General features: G+C 38.5%; 2 protein-coding genes and 1 pseudogene across 8 annotated transcripts in view; 1 reads left to right on the top strand and 2 right to left on the bottom strand.

Annotated features, from left to right (window-relative positions):
• Window positions 1-7,436, bottom strand: part of slka (STE20-like kinase a) — a 28,177-nt gene extending 20,741 nt beyond the window's left edge. For all 4 annotated transcript variants that reach the window (XM_088086225.1, XM_042502535.2, XM_088086227.1 and 1 more), the window contains exons 1-2: window positions 7,047-7,436; window positions 3,098-3,262 (exon numbers count right to left, since the gene is read on the bottom strand). In XM_088086225.1, coding sequence (XP_087942351.1) covers window positions 3,098-3,262; window positions 7,047-7,196 — 315 coding nt within the window. In that variant the 5' untranslated portion in view covers window positions 7,197-7,436. The remainder of the gene's footprint in view (window positions 1-3,097; window positions 3,263-7,046) is intronic.
• Window positions 7,437-7,528: 92 nt separating this feature from the next.
• LOC121954827 (SH3 and PX domain-containing protein 2A-like) overlaps window positions 7,529-17,290 on the top strand; it is a 66,715-nt gene continuing 56,953 nt past the window's right edge. The window contains exons 1-2 of one of the 4 annotated variants that reach the window (XM_088086228.1): window positions 7,529-7,663; window positions 16,402-16,482. Coding sequence is in view for 2 of the 4 variants with exons in the window: in XM_042502537.2 (XP_042358471.1) it covers window positions 10,981-11,052; window positions 16,402-16,482 (153 nt within the window). In the remaining 2 variants the exon portion in view is untranslated. Of the gene's footprint in view, window positions 7,738-10,579; window positions 11,053-16,401; window positions 16,483-17,290 lie in introns of those variants that run through there. The other 3 variants (XM_042502539.2, XM_042502537.2, XM_042502538.2) reach the window with 3 other exon arrangements.
• Window positions 12,470-15,451, bottom strand: LOC148187678 (N-acetyllactosaminide beta-1,3-N-acetylglucosaminyltransferase 3-like; annotated as a pseudogene).

Raw genomic sequence — 17,290 nt, 5'->3', positions numbered from 1 at the left:
ATTAAGAATTCACATATTCAACATGGCCAAAGTTTTAAATAATGACATAAACATATGTAAAAGTATATAATGTAAAAGGCTTCAAATAATATTTTCTACTTTAGCTACAGTGTGATGTCATAGTGTGCCAGATTTTTTTATAAGGTCATCTGCTACAGGCACCCTACTGCAAGGATTTACAATACGCAGCCTACACTGCTACATGTAGCTACATGCTAGCATCAGAGAAACATCTAAACATGGTTTCTGCATTTGTTAGTTTCTTACAGCTTGTGGATTATGTGCCTGCTGGAAGAAATTGCTGTTATTTTCTGGTACATGTTACATGTAGCTTCATGCCAATGTCAGGAAAACATATGATCTTGGCAGCTGATGTAGTTTGTCTCTGATTTGGGATTATATTTCTTCTGAAACATGTCTGTTTGTGTTTCGAAGATGTCATTAGTCATATTTCACGGAAGAAAGTGTCGCTATCATCCATTACAGTCATTCTCCGGCTGCAACAATGGTGCATCTGGACACCCAGATAGAGATGACACAGAAATGCTGATCTATCAAAGCAGAAACAGGCGCTAAACTGAGCATTTTGGACAAAGCGTGAATACAGGTGCTGCAGAGCAGACAGTGTGAATACACTCAAGTGCTTTTTACCGTTAAATCACGTAAACATGTTCTGCATGCAAGAATCCAAAAAACAGTATGAACCTCAAAAATGAGCATAATAGGTACTCTTTACCTCCTCTCGTAGCACAGACATTTGAGGACAACACAACCATTATAGGAAAGACATCAGAACCCATTTTTCTGTTATTGATTACTCTGTGGAGACATTCCAGGAGGCCAATCGATCAGACACTGAGCATCCTCTATTGACACATCTTTTCTTTTCCTTTTCAGGACAATCTTTATGTTTCAATCCTTGTTGGATCGAAACATCAGTAGAGGCAAGCTGGAGACAGAGACTGGGATCCTGTCCTCGTGGTTTCTATAAGATGCACAGCATGATTATGTGCAGGTCATCCCGTTTCAACAACTTCTACTAAAAGCACCTCTTAATCATTAGAGCGTAAATGCTTTGAGTTTGTGTCTACATACATATGAGTCACATTCAGGATATTTCATCATACATTCTGAAGAAAAAACATTTCCTCATACGGGTAAACACAGTAAAGCCTTGAGCCAATACTCCTCCCTTTCAAGTAAGGATGTCATGTGCTGCACACTAAATTTAATTTTTGGAGTGAAGACAGTTTAATTCCTGCTACAAACAAATATTTATCATATCTGAGCCATACTATTTATTTAGTGAAGATGTAAAAACCTTAACAATTTGAATTTTTTTCATGTGCTGTCTACTAATAATAGAACTTCGGATTCACCAATTCACAGAGCATATTTTTGTGAACTCTGTGAGGCTGCAGTGCTTTAGAGGAACATAACACTGTTCCCTAATACTGTTATAGAGATGTAAAACTGACCAGCTCCTGACCTCAGTTGTAACAGAGTTGTAATGTACCCGACCACCTCTTCATATACTATATTGGCACTTGCCAGTTAGTTGATAGCTCATGGTATCAGATGATAGACAAAAATCAATCAAAGCTACAACTGAGCACCACCTTCTATTCAGTGACTCAAACAAAGAGGAGAAAGTGGTTATTCCTGTTCTGCATAACAATTTATCATGCCATGGGAATCTCCCTGACATTCATATGATTCTGATAGGTGCTGATTTTAATCTCAGTTTAAACTGAACATCATGCATGTGAATAAATATTCTCTTTTTTTAGCAGCATATTTTCCTTCACAAATCTTTTGCAGAGCAAATATTACACATTAACGCAACACCCAACACGTGCACAGCAGAAATGGTTACACATTCATCATGCTGCTTAAAGACGGGGGCCACAGGGACAACCTGCATGCAGCTCTGAATTATTCAGGCACTTTCTCCAGCCACCAAAACCACTCCATTATCTTCCCATAGATGTGGCCGGTCCACAAGGGGCGGTCACATGACACCACCTGCCAGGACCTAATTGCTCTGGGGCCTCTTAACTGCACACAGAACGGGATCTACTGACCATGTATTTAAACTGTGGCTCAACTCTCTGCTCACAGTAAAATAGCTTGATACGGAGGCAAAAAAGGGCTGCCACTAATTACTTTCTAGATTTATGTTGATGTTGTTTGGTCTATAAAATGTCAGAAAACAGAGAAAAATATTGATTTGTGTTTCCCAAAGTCCAAGATGACATCATCAAATGTCTTGTTTTGTCCACAGTCCTGAGATAAAAAAATAGAAGAGCAGAGAATTTTGCCTGTTTTTTTCTTGAAAAATTGCTAGAAAGAAAAATAGATTATCAATATAGGTGGTGATTAATTTAATAATTGATGACTAATTGAAGATTAATTGCAGCCCTATAAAAGAACAGTCTGGAAGAACCAGTCTACAATATTCACAAATGTCTTGTTTTGTCCACAATATTCATTTCACTGACACAGAGGAATGAAGACACCAGAAAATATTCATTTCTAAAAATCTGGATTATTTGAAAACCTATTTAAAAAAAACAAATAAAAAAAATTAATCCATTATCAAATTAGTTGGCTATTAGTTTGACAGTTGACAACTAATTAAATAATCGCAGATGCAGGACTCTTTTGAAAATGAGTTTTGAGAATTTTACTGTTTTGTCACTAAAAAGAAACAGTATTCACAGCTTAGGATTTTTAGGGTTAAGAATAAGGTCTAAATGGTTAGCATGCCTTGGACTTTAGCTTTCAAATTATGACCTATGACCTCTGGGTGATCAGGCGCTCCTGCAGTTGAACATGCAGTCCTAGCCTCGTACTGGCCTCTGACTGTGCCACATGATCTGGGTTAAACTCTTGTTGTAGGCGACAAGCAAAAATGCACTGCCATTATCCCTTAATCGGATGATATAAGAGTCCTTTGAGAAACAGCATGACGAATAGTGGCTTGTGATGAATTTGTGTGTCTCCATGCATGACTGGTTCACTGCCTCTGTGTCTCCTTGGCTTCAAATCATCAGAAACACATAAGAAAAAAAAAGTCCAGCACTTGCTTACTCACCCAAAGTTTGCCTTCAAAATAAAAAGCATCCAGCAGTTTGACGATGTGATGGTGGTTACAGGAGGCCAGGATGTCAATCTCTACCATGTAATCCTCCAGTTCATCCTCCGTCTTTGTGTCGATAACCTTGGCAGCAGCAAGGGTCCCATTCTGCTTGTTCTGAGCCTGGAGGGAACATTGACGACATAGGCTTTAATCAATTGAGCATGCTGTTCAATACATTTCTGATATTGCTGGCTGGACCACAGAACAATTTGCTTGGCCTCCTTTGCTGTGGCAGCGCTGTGAAGTGGAAAAACATCCATCAACATTAACAATTTAATCTAAGACAAAAACCATTTTGGAGCCACAGCAATAAACACGGCAGCACTTTATATCTTGAGTAGCACCTAGAGGATCACATCTCTATAAACACATTTCAAAAAGACTTTATGATAACTCGTTGCTATTTATTGAAAGGGAAAATTACTGTAGAAACACCCACAGCAACCATTTGAAGTCAAAACATTTACTATACACCCCATCATCTTCTGACCTACAAAAACTGAGTGTGCTCGCTTCCTCCTCTTCCTTTGCTCTCTTTTCTTCTTTCTTTCACTTTGATATACCTACTGTAAAGTCACATGTGAAGATACGCATTACCAATAAGCAGATTTAATACTAGGGGTCGACAGATTATTGGCCTGGTCAATTATTGGGGACAATATTTGGCATTTTGGCGATTATCTGTATCTGTGTTTTATTTCAATTATAACTGATTAATTAATGAAAAAGTGTGCATATTACACTACACGTATTTCACTTTGTAGAACCTCAAGGAGCTATGTTTAGTCATTCATTTTTATGTAAATTTTCACTGAACTTTATAAAAATAAGTTTCTGGGAACTTGCTGTATATTAGGTTGAACATTTCAGTTTTGATTAAATAGTTGCTGAAAGCATTTAAACAAAGTTCTGTGTTTGAGTTCGTTATACTCCAAATTCTAAATTTTGACAGAAATATTTTCATCGTTATTGTAAATTCATATCGGTTTCAAATATTGGCTATTGGTCTCGCTGAGTGCTAATAATCGTATCAGGCCCTGAAAAACCAATATCGGTCAAACCCTATTTAATAGGAAAATTGCTTATGGATGTCTACATTGGTCACATATGCTCCAAAATCTTCATCCCCAATTAGACTTTACTGAAGATACTAATATGACAAATTTACCTCACACCATGTCAAACAGCTGAGAAGTTATTTTAAGGCCAGCTTTGGGCTTAATGTTTATGGATACAGACACAATCTCAGGGAGTTAAGGAAAAAGAAAAGGGAGGGAGTGTCAGGACCAAACGCTGCAGAATGTGTCACACACTATATTTACACACTTCTGACCTGACACACTCCACGTGTCTTTCCATTTGTGCTGGCCGACGCCTGTCTAGCACAGGCCATCACTAATACATCTGCACAATACAAGCGTCATGATGGAGAGGTCGGCGATAATTTGTCTGCCGTTGAGTTATTCAAGTGGAGCATGTGGCCTTCAGTCATTATGTACATGACATTTATAGATTCTCTGTGCTCGTCTCATTTTAGAAATTAAATGAAGGGGTTTGTGGGTGCTGCAATAACAAACATCATGATCTTTAAAGAATAGCAAATATTCTAACCTGCTGAATGTGAATAAATTGCATTGAGGATAAATCTCACACCACTTCAGCTGTATTGTGTGAGCACACTCTTTGGCAGATTTTTGTCTCTCTTATAATAAGACACGTATGCCAATCTAACTGAACTGACAGGCTGCGCCAACACAGTTATGTAAGCAGTTTGTCCAAACAAATGGCACACCTCTTCACTAATTAAAAAACACAACACAAACCATGTTTAAGTCTTGATGTGAGTTCAGAACTCTTCTCTTGTTCACTGTGTAAAACAGCTGATTTGACACTTTGCCTGCAATATTTGTCACCCCGCCCAAATGAGGCAACCATCAAAAGCCTGTGAAATAACTGGTGAATAGTCCCTGTTGATAGTACTGTGACCTGTTGATGATGAGTCCTCCCTCTATGTGTGGGAATGGGTAGTCAATACGTTGTGGAGTGTATATTTGTCTACAACTTGAGTCTGGGAAGCCACGAAAGTGTACTGGCTTTCATCACAGTTAGTTAAACAGCTAATAAGACTTGCAAATGAAGATTTTCTGGGCCATTAGCTGCTTTATCTGATCACAAGAGTTCCAGTAAGGGACAACATAAGTCACAGAGAAATAGAGAGAAAAACCTGAGGTTACTGCAATAAGAAAACTAATGAAGATGTGGAGCTTAATGTGAAACTGATTTCCACTTAAGTATCTACATTCCTTATTTGATTATTGTCTGTTGTTGTTAAAACAGGCTTGCCTCCTTGCTACTTCATTTTAATCTTCAGTCAAAGCAGGTATATGAAAAGAGCTGACTTTTTGCTCATGTTGTTGACCTTTTCAAAGGGTGTTCTCAGCCCAATACAAATTCACACACAGATAACCTAGGGAGTTGCGTCACTCAGAGGAGATTACAGGTGGTGGACACAAAACCATGAATACCTTTCTATAATCCAATGCAATAAATCACAGCTTTAGAAATAACCACAGAAGGAAACAACTCACACTCTATATCAATCATATCGACAGAAACTCAACATTAAAGGTCCAGTGTGTAGAAATTAAGGGCATTTCTCTGCAGAACAGTATATAATATTCAGAACTATGTTTTTATAAGTTTATAATCACCTGAAAATAAGAATCTCTATGTTTTTGTTACCTCAGAATAAGCAAGTTATATCTATGGAGATGGTACTCTTTAACAGAGTCTGCCATGTTGTTTTACAGTAGCCCAGTTCTCTCAAAAGCACTATCTGTATTTTTGCATCAGCCTCTGTAGTTCTCCTGCAGGCTGAGCACACGGGAGAGTTTCAGTTCGGCAACCTCTCTGCTAGACACCACTAAATTCTAAACAATAGACCTTTAAAAAGCTCCACAATAATAGTTTGGGGGTTATAACTGAATAGCATTATATTGTGCTTGTGTTGTGGGTATTGTGTCCACCTCATGCATAATGTACAGTATGTCTTTGTGAAATAAACAGACCAGGGATACTGAACTTGCTTTGTTTAGGGGCCACTTTTGCAAAATGACAGGAGGCTTGGGGCCAGTCAAAGCAGCCTCATGCATGCTTCTAGGATCTTTAGAGATTTCAAGGATTTTAGGACATTTTTTGGATTTCACCTCGTCTGTAGGACTTCTAGACAATTCTAGAAGTTTGAGACATTTTTTGGATTTGAAGACATTTCTCAGATTGGCAGGCCTTAAGTTGAGCATCACTGAAGTGACAAAAGGCTAACCACTAGTTAGAATTTACATACACACCTGTGCACCTGTCACAGTGAATACAATTAACAAACTACTTGCCATTTGATTTTCGAGGGCACGTGCTCTTAGTTGTTTTTTTTCAATCTGTGTGTCCTCTGATCTCTCTCAGAGAATCCAGTTTGGCATTTGTGAAGCCATATTTATTCTGTGGTAGTGAACCACACCTTCAACAGTTTGACTAAGGCCAACTCAATGACATGACAAAGTCATATTTACAACAAGGGCCTACCTTGACCACCCAAAATTGAAATACCACCCACACACACACACACACACACACACACTCAGGAGATAAGCTTAAACAAAGCCCAAAGCAACGTATCTTTACCACAACAGGAACAATGTAGCAGGCAGGTAACAGTTACGGTATACAGTCAGCTGTCATAGCATGCACTTGACGCGAAAATCTAAATTACAGAGGGTTTATTGGCCTAGAGAATGACGCCTTAACAGCTTGTCATTTTGAACCGTAAGACAAAAACGCAAAAACATGAACGGAAACGAGTGACTAAAGAAATAGGTTAGAAAACCCCAGGGCGGATGTAACACATTACCTTGTACACTTTCCCAAACGCTCCATCTCCCAGCTCCCCAATGATGTCCCATATTTCTTCTGGATTAACATCTCTGTGTACATGCTCATACTGCTTCTTCTTCTTATCAGGCCCCAACTTGAATATCTTCCGAAAATTGAAGAAAGACATCTTTTAGGGACGTGAACTACAGCGCTGTAGATGCGGTCTCTTATTTCGGTTATTTCCGCCAAGAACACGGTTCCTCCCGACGCAGGGCTCAAATGGCTATCGAAATAACAGCATGCAGGCGTCAAATGAAGGCAGACAGGCTGCTATTGTAGCCATTCAGCTATGATAATGCCAATTATAACTTCCCTCGACGGCTGTTATTCATGATCACATCATAGCTAGCGGTGTTCACAGGACGCTGGCCGAGGAGATGGAGGAGAAGAGTTCGTCTCTACGCACAGGATAGTATTTCCGTTTTAAAAAATCAATTAAATTAAATGACGCCACAAGTATCTACCGTACTCTCACCCTTCATACGGCATTTTTATCATTTAACGTTAGCGAGCAAAAAACGGCGAGTCAAAGGACCCCATGCTTCGGTTGGATGACCACACAGAAGTTAGCGGACCAGCATCAAGCTAGCTAACGTAAGCTCGATTTCCGTTTTAGCCGCTGAAAATAAAAATGGTGATATAAACACCTGTACAGCACACTGTTTTTGGTAAGTCAAATTAGCAAAGAGAAAATTAAATTAAACTGCAAAATCTTTTTTTTTAAAGTGATAATAGCTGTCTTTAGTGACGACGCTGAAGTTTGCTTCCAATTCGTACCTTCTTATGCAGCAGTTAACCGAAAAAGGAAACGCAATTTGCAAATCTTGACGGCCGATTCTCGGCTTTTTGCACCTTTCACTGAAAGCATGTTCAGTAAAGTCTCAGTGTTGTCTGAAACCCACTTTCAAATCCGTGATATCTTTATTTTAAATGTGAAATCGCAAAAAAGAAGACGGATTTCACTGCATTTTTCACACCACATTTGACCAGGTCCAGATCATAAATCACTATACTTATACAGGCCATGTTTGAAGTAGATTACCCTAGAGAGGCTAAAGATAGTTTAAATATTCACAAATCTGAAATTTTCATAAATCATGTTTATTGGAGCAAAGTGTGTGTGATTAATACGTGTGTGTGTGTGTGTGTGTGTAAAATTGAATAAAGGGGGTAGGATTTGATAAGTATTCACCTCCTCCTACTCATTTTCGGACATGGAAAACTTATGTTTGTTTACTGAATATGTTTAGTGGGCATTCTGAGGTTTTTTTCTTGCTTATATTTTGTTTTTTGTTGTTTTATTTGATTTGCCATGTTCAATATTAAGATCCAACTAACTAACCTGGTCCAGTGTGGTCCCCCCCCCCCCCTTAACCGGTGAATCGGAAACTAACTTCAGCGTCGTTCTTTAATGCTATTTTGTGAGTGCTAATGGAGTTTTGCTGATAAAAATACATTTCTTCCGCTGAGTAACGTTATTAAGTAAAGGTGTGTTTTGCTAAACTGGGGTTGTGTTGTTGTAGCAAAGCCAGAGATCCATTAAATGCTTTTACTTCGGAGGCTAAAAGTAGATCTATCCGCTGTCAGTTGCTGTATTGTCAGCTAGCTTGACGCAGCTAGTTAGCTGTATCTGTTTCCTGAATCTCCTCGGCAGGACGTGCTCAGCCAGTCAGCCCCTCGGCTCCACCACGCATGCTACTTGTGCTGCTGCCGTCATGAGGAGGAAAAAATGGTAGAAGTTGTTTTGTCCAGGCACACATTGTGTTTTTAAGGAGTCAGATGATACAGGTTAACTGATTAGATAAGCCAATTCATATTATTCAAGCAGCCATTGGTGGGGATTGATTGTGAGATAATCCAATCTGGTTTAACAGAAAATGCATAACCTTATAATTTGTAATAGCCTACTGCATATCCCAGTGTGCTTTCAGATGCATGTTGCTCATTATTACTCGTCAGTTATTTTAAAATACAGCAGGCCCACACATTTTTAGTTTTCATGTCTTTCACCTTTAACTGTTCTGAAGTAATAGCATTTTTTTGACACGAAACACTTCATGTAGACTGAAAGCAGTATTCAGATCCAGATACAGTAGCAATACTAAACAATGTAAAAATACACCATTACAGTCAAAATATCTGCAATGTACATATTAAGGGAGACTGGGGACTTTTCGCATTTCTCTCAGTAAGACAGAGACCATTTAGATCACACCAACAAAACTTATATATATATATATATATATATATATATATATATATATATATATATATATATATACATTAAACTAATATTTATCTGCTGATTACCCAAATATTTTAACATTATTACCTATACATATGATATATTGTTCACAATATTTATTTGAATGAAAGAAGTCAGGTGTTGCAACACCATAAGGGCTGTTGTATTGCATGTTAAAAATACTTTAAATTTCACTAATTTACTTTTTTTTGTTTCAATAAGAACAGTATTCTGAAAATGTGCATGGTTGTACAATAATTTTATTTACACAAAAATGTTTAGGATGTTCTTTATTTATTTAATAATGTTTATCAAATATCAGTTATTGTATTTTGTTTGTTGGGAATCCCTACTCTGCTGCATTGATGCTTGGGAAGCATTTTAGTTTTGTGGCTGGTGGAGACTTGAGTTGACTCTTATTTAAACTACTATATAAACCGTTGCAAAGATAATTTCAGGACATTTTTTTAAGCTGATAGCAGATTGTGTAAAATATGAATTTGAAAAAAATAGCAATTTGATCTGTCAAATATGCCTAAATGCAGTGTCGCCTGCAGACTGGATATAAACACAAACACAAAATGCAACACTGACTTGTTTATACTGTAGGGTAGACCAATGTTTGTGTCATGCAGCGCCCCCAAATGGGAAAATGAGCCACAATATACATAATACACATTTCCGTGGCCATGCCTCCTCCACTAGGAGGGAGCAAAGTCATTTGCCATCTGATATGTCGAGTTTAAGTGCTGTCGGAAACCCCAATTTGCCTTTAAAATATACGGCGATATGGACTGAGTTTATGGTATGTTATACAATTGAGGGCAAAAGCAAAATTGCATGTACTTATATGAAGCTGTTCATGCGTGTTTGATCTTAAAAGCTGTTTTCTTGAAGTTAAAAGTACGACATGTATAGCCTTCAGACGACTATGTAGAGTTTATTCTCACAAAGATGTAGCCAATGCAAGCAAAACTTCAAATGGCAGTGCTTCTCAATAATTATGCTTTCCTTCCGCTCCTGTGCATCTACGTTTTTAAATAAAGGCAACCGACCACAAAAGTTTGTTTTGTATCGACTTTAACGGAAAGTAGTTGGAACAATTGAACGCAGCAATGCTATTGTCGTTTCCATCCATTTTTTTCTGTAGAAAGGAAAACGTGCTTTTTATAATGTGGGCTGTTTATTTTTTTGCTCCAAATTCTCTGTTTTTTTCTTCTTTTTTTAGCACAAGAGTTTAGCCCAATGTTAGACACGAGAAAAAAAAAGTCCCAAACAGTTGGACTTCACTTCTTCTCAGTGTATGTCCAGCCAGCTGGAGCAGGACCGCCCGTATATATTGTCATGCACTGCCCTCCTGCCGTACTCTGCTGCTGCAGTCCAGCCCCCCTTGAGGGAGGGGAAGACTGATTATACGCCAGTTTTATTGCGTTGTCATGTTTCACAAGGAGTTCAGAAGCTCCAAGACCGCCTGACACCATCGTTACATGGATGCAACTAAAGTCTGAGCGCGGAGGGACTTCTTTTTCACCTTCTTCCATCTTTGCAGTCCTCCTAAGGCAGTTCCCTAATGTTTTTTGATTTTCAATATCGGTTTAATGGCTGAGCAACTTCTTTTTTAGCATTTCGAGTATTTCTTGGTGCAATTCCTATTTGGTCTGTCAAGATGCAGCTCCGTACGGTCTTTGACGTCAATGTTGTGGACGTGCAGAAGAGACGGAATCCCTCCAAACACTATGTAAGTTGTGTCCTCTTTATGTGTTAAGTGGCTGTTAACTTTACAAACGTAGGCTCCACATTGTAAACCATTCTTTAAAATTTGGCCACGCTAGCAGCTCTATGGATGGCAATGTCGGTACACCACTCTGGTCTAGTCTGAAACAACAGTGTGATTGGTTTGCCCTGATATTTTGAAGATATTCGTGGTGTCCAAAGGATGAATCTCAGTAACTCTGGTGATTCCCTAAACTTTCATCTGGTTCCTCCACGAGGCTCGTACTTGTGGCTTTGAGTAAAGGTTGCTGGATGAACTCATTTGATGTGGTACCTGATTACCAATCAACAGGTCAAAAGTTCAAGTTGTACAATATTTTTGGTTTATATGGGCTTATGACCTAACACTTGCAAAACCAATGGTATTTTCATCAGCCTCGGCTCTATTTTGTGTTTTGTGGGTTGTAGCAAACATTAGGAAGAACATGTTGAATGTGGTGAACATCACATCTGCTAAACATCAGCATATTTTAATTCTTACAGCATTTAGCACAAAACATTGTTGTTTCCCAGAACAGTCAGAGCTGCAAGCATAGTTGTAGACTTAAAAGAACAGCTGGAATCACATAGTTATCCTTTTTACTGTCAAAAATATTGTATATGTGTTGTAAAGTTTATAGTTTTTGTAGGGAGAAAAGGGTCTTTGGGGAAATATCAGACAAGCTCCCTTTGGTGGAGGGGTGTGTCAGTGTCTTTGTTTGACTGACAGCAGCTGGCAGGCTGAGCCCTGAGGGGAGTCAGAGAAAAAGTAAGCAAACTTGGGCTGGAGCCTGTAAGCCAGTTGTATTTAAAAGTAAGGGCCACAGCAGCATCCAAATGTACTAAAGTGATTTTTGTAGGTATGCTTACATGCTGTGTAATGTCCTGCAGCTGACCAGCTTATCTGCTAAAATGGCTGGAAAACATTAGCAGAACTCATGTGGAGACCTAATCTGACAAATTAAACCATGATTTTGGTGTATGATTTCAAAGGAGAACTTGGGACAAGTGATTTGATTAAGCAGATGTGCATGCTGTAGCAAGGAAAAAAAGAAATACACTTGCAATTCAGTTGTATTTTGAGTTTGGATTATGTGCCATGGACATTATTCAGTTTCTTGGCAGAAAGTATTGCAGATCAATACCAGCCCTAGTCACAAAAATAACACAACATCAGTTTGACAGCAATTATGCAAATATGTAAACACAAAACATGCTCTGCTACACTCCACATGAAAAAAAAAGAAACATATTGGACTGTGTGTTGGACACCCACTAAGAAGCTGCAGTGTTATAATCCAGGTCAAACTTTTCCTCAGAATGAGGACAGCCAGAAGCAAAGTACCAAAATGCTCCTTTATCGTCTGAAATCTTGAGCTTGGTTTACTTTACAGCCTTTTATTTCAGGAATCACATTTTATTTGCCACATAAAATATGTGTTAGCTGAAAGGAATCTGTGTACCACTAGCTGCTCTTTAATATAGCGAGGGTTATATTTATCTAGTGTGCAGGAGGGAATGTACTTTCCTAGCATCTTAACAACCATATTGTAAGTGGGACGTAGTCATGGTTTAGCCAGGAACACAAAGCGCCAGTGGTAACATTACTAATGGACTTGGACATCTTGTTTATGACCAAAGCTGTGCTGATAAACAGGAGGAAGCCCCCATCACCACAGCAGGGTGTAGGGATATCTGGATCAGATCGGTAGGATCGGTATCTGACTCCATCAACACATTTTTTTAATTGATCAGGATTGATTATTTTAAGCATGGTTCCTGTCCGATCCTTTGTTTATTTCTGCCATCACACAGGTGTTGAAAACGGGCACAATTTGCTGCAGATATTCAGGTTTTACTGTAATGGTCCTACTCCAATAAGTAGAAACTGATTTTTTTATGTTTAACTGAAGCTGCTACACCACTTTAGGTGGACGTGAAATGTTTATTATTGTTTTAGTGAACTTGTTTTACTATAGTACTGTAATAAGTGGAATTGTGACAGATTTTTATTTGTTGTGACTGGGAATGTTAAACTTCAGGTATAACATAATATTATAAAATTACTTTAAAGTGTAATTGTGATTATATCGCTCATTTATAGTACTTTTTATTACAGTGCTACACTAAGTGGATTTGAAAGCAATTTCTAAAGACATTTTAGTTTGTTTACTTGGTTATTTAATTAAAAAAACACAAAGTGGAATCGCGAAGAGAGCCTTTTAGTATTTTTAGTTTGTTTTTGTTGTTTTGAAAAAACTAAATTAAAAAAACAAAACAATAAGGAACTGTTTGGATGCAGACATGTTTTCCTGTATTGCACTCAGAGTTACTAAACTGTGAAGCATATCCACTGGATTGATTTTGAAGTGTGCATTGCGCAGCTGTATTATCCAGTTATCAGACTGGGTCTCTGTATGCTCGGTATCAAAAGACTCGGAGGCAAAACCTAGAATAAGATACTTGCTGTTTGACCGTCTAATTGGATTAGAATTGACCATCAGATAGCCAGTGAAGAGGTACTTGCTTCCATCTTAATCCTCGAGGCTTTGGAGATACCCAACCATGTTGTAAGAGTTGACAAAGACGTCATCATCACCATTTAGTAGGAAGCAAGCGTGCTGACAGTTCCTGTCCATTCATTCAAAAAGGAGTGCTTGCTTCAAGGGGAGGTGGTAGAGTGATTCATCAAAGGCTCATTGAAGGATGTCATTATACTCACAAGGCTCCAATTTGAGAAATTTGTTCAGTCTCTCTTTCTCAAAACCAGCTTCCAACATTCCTGTGATAAAGATCCTTCAAATCTGGACACCAATGTGTAACTTCTCTTTAGCTCAGTTTTTGTGCAGTACTTCTCAGTGGTCGTAGACCACAGAGGGAGCCCCTAAGGACAAGCAGAAGGAAGACATCTGCAGATTCATTAGCTCCTCCACATTTGTCAGGAATGTCCAGTAGCCGGGTGAAAGGGCAGCAGTTAGTGACGATAGAAGAAAGATTTCTAAAATGTCAGCTGAGATTGAAGATGTTGAAGACATGGAGGACAGTCCTCCATGGTCTGGTCTTGGTGTTATCTCACTAACTTGGGTAATCCAATCCAATAAGCCATGAGAAATGTCTCAGAGGGACTGCAAAAATCAATTAGTCCATCAGGTACAATTGGATTAATTAACCTGAGAGTTGGGATCAATTGCATCATCCATCTCCTGCTGAGGGAGACTCCCAGAGGCCACTAAACATAGGGCACAGACTTTCCCTTGGGACGGAAGCCGGAGGTGAGGGCTGACGGGGAAGTCCCCATGAGGGAAGAAGAGGGAGAAAAAAAATCTCATTATCTATGAGCTAAGCAACTGAAAATGCTTATCCGGTTTGAGAGAGGAAAGAAGCAACCCTTTGTCTTTTGTCCCCACTGTTCAAGTGTGACTTCCTTCCAGGGACTCATGCCACTGGAGCCAGAGAGTGCATGGCAACTAATCCTTGTTTACATACATTGTCAGAGGGGGATCATTTCAGGAGAGAAGAGATCCAAAGGCAAGACTTCAGTTTGTGCAGTTTACTGCATGAACACCCTTGTTAACCCTTTAAAACCTGGAACAACATCAGTTCTCTTATGTTGTTTTCAGATGCCTTTCATATGCAATTAAACCCTTGAAACCTGAGGAATCAGGTTTTATTTATTTTGAAAGCATGGCTAGAAAGGCAAGGAGCAACTAAGCCAGAGATGTCCCACAAATTGCAATAAATTAGGAAAAGATGACAAGAAAATGACCCGATCAGTATTTTTAAAAAGAGAGAGAAATTTATATATTTTTTTTTTTAAAAGGGGGAATATTTCCAGAGAACTGTATTAATTATTATTATTAACTTTTTAAATATACTTATTTACATTTTTATGTTTTTTATCTGTTTTTTTTAATCCTTTTAGCCTTTTTTAATGCTCAATTTCAGGTAATTTTCTTGTAACTCATTACTTTTAATTTCCTGTGTTTGTGGCAGAAATCAAGCCAAATTGCTCAGGTTTTAACAGGTTAATTACAGATGTTGGCTTTTAGAGTAAGAATGTGCTTGTCAGCTGAATATGACCACCACTCATGACAATTAAATACAGAAGGGCCCACATTTACTGTTAATGTGTATTAATTTGTATTTATATGCCTTGAATCTGCTGTTAAGTATGCACTTATGAAATATCAGTAATGCTGGTTGCGACCATCATAACCAATTCCTGATGTTACTGTTGCATACAAATTGCACATTAATTAAGTCGTAATAATGTTTTTGCGATTGCCCTCTGTTGCATCTGTACTAATGTCAAGATCAAACATAAACATCGTTCATGGTTCTTTTTGGGTTATATACTGACCCCACTCACCCTCACTTTGAGCCATGCTGTTGCCTAAATTCAGAGTGTTTGGTCATGCTGTCTGTATCTAATTAGTGAGCTGCTGGAGAACTCGTTCCGCCTCGCTGCACACTCTCTGTAATGAACTGTGTGCAGACTGAAGACTGCATTTCAAACTAGTAACTGATGTCCTTGTAGATTGCCACCATATGTGAAAATGCTGCTTTGTAAACACTCAGTGACATGCATGCGCTTAGATGGAAATGCATTAGGTGCAGCCATCTGTTTCCGAACCTCGGGGCGTGCACAATTGTCTGTGGGCCTTTTGTTGTTGAGACAAATAGAAAATTTATTTTGGGAAAACTTCCGGCAACAGTGTTTTGTTCTGTGTATGACTGATGTCTGCCAAGGAAATGATATTCCAATTTCAGCTTCTGCATGAGTAAACACTGGCATTATTCTTGGTGATAGATAGAAGTGCTGGGAGTTGTTGACATAACGGGAGCTTCATTTGTTTCCTCAGAAGGTGGACTTAGGTGGACAGTGCAAAAGGAAAATGCAAAGTTGTTAGTATCTCAAGGCACTGATATGCAACTTTGAATATCATAGGAACAATAATGCACAATTGTTTCAGACCAGTAACAACAGTCTCATAGTTTTTGTTTAAAATAATTAGTTAAAACTTGTTCTGAGATATTTTATTGAAATCTGTCACATTCAATCAGCTGCACTCAAAAACACAATTATAATTAATTATGAATGATTTTATTACATAGTACTTTAAATCTATTGGCCCTGTCATTGACCCCTGATGCTTTTCCGATGTGTGACGGAAACAGACGAACTTAATGAGTTTATTTGACCTTTGACGACCTCTTGAAGTTAAGTCAGGAGGGAATGCACTTAGAGTGACTCAAGCTAAAGTGGTGCTGTGTTGTCTTTGACAGAGTCATTTTGCTGCTAATGGGCTTTTTTTGTTTGTGCTTCTCTCACTAGGTGTACCTAATCAACGTCACTTACTCAGACTCCACTTCCCATGTCATCTACAGGAGATACAGCAAATTCTTTGACCTACAGGTATGTTTTACTGACTAGATAAACCACAGAGGCTGTGGTTTAACAACACCCCCCAGCTGTTTTAAATCACTGTAAACCATGGCCTCAAGTGGCTTATTGCTTTTATAAAATGGTTAGTACATACTCGCTGCGATGTTTCATAAAACAGACACACAGCAGCAAAACATGCCATAATTTATAGATAAATAATCTGACGCACTTCTTCATTCTACATTTAGCAGAACAACATGGAACCAAAAAAGTTCATCCTCATGTGATGCAGTATACCTTATGTTAAGAGAACATGTCATTATGGTGCAGTTACATTATAACCACACATGTATCTACCATTAGCAACTATTCTTCTAACTTTCCCCGAGCTATTGTCACTTGCCAGCAATATTGTTTTAGTTAGAGTGTAGCCATTAGTTGCCGAGCAACCAAGCTTGTGCATTGATTGAATGACAGCATTGCGTTCTTCTGACGGTTCTTGTCTTGGCAGATGATAAATGATTCAGGCTTCAGTTGGAGGTTTCCCTCTTTAGCTTTACGTGCTGTATGCAGATAAATTACATGTTATTGCAGTAATACTGAAATTGTAATGCCGTCACAGCTGTGTTTTCATAGACTATTGTACAACAGCATCAAACATGGCTCAACCAATCATAATCAAGGACTGGAACTATCCGTTTTATGAAAACTTAACTAAATACTTCTACTGTCACTAAATGCATGAGCAGCTTAATAAGTGAACCCTACAATTGTGTGCTTAAAATGGCCTGGATATTAAACTCTATGAGGTCAGTTTGACCTTTTGGTCACGTCTTTG

Source organism: Plectropomus leopardus, chromosome 13 (assembly GCF_026936395.1).
Source record: "Plectropomus leopardus strain MGB_pleo_1.0 chromosome 13, ASM2693639v1, whole genome shotgun sequence".
Taxonomy (NCBI): domain Eukaryota; kingdom Metazoa; phylum Chordata; class Actinopteri; order Perciformes; family Serranidae; genus Plectropomus; species Plectropomus leopardus.
This window is presented reverse-complemented; position numbering and strand designations above follow the sequence as displayed.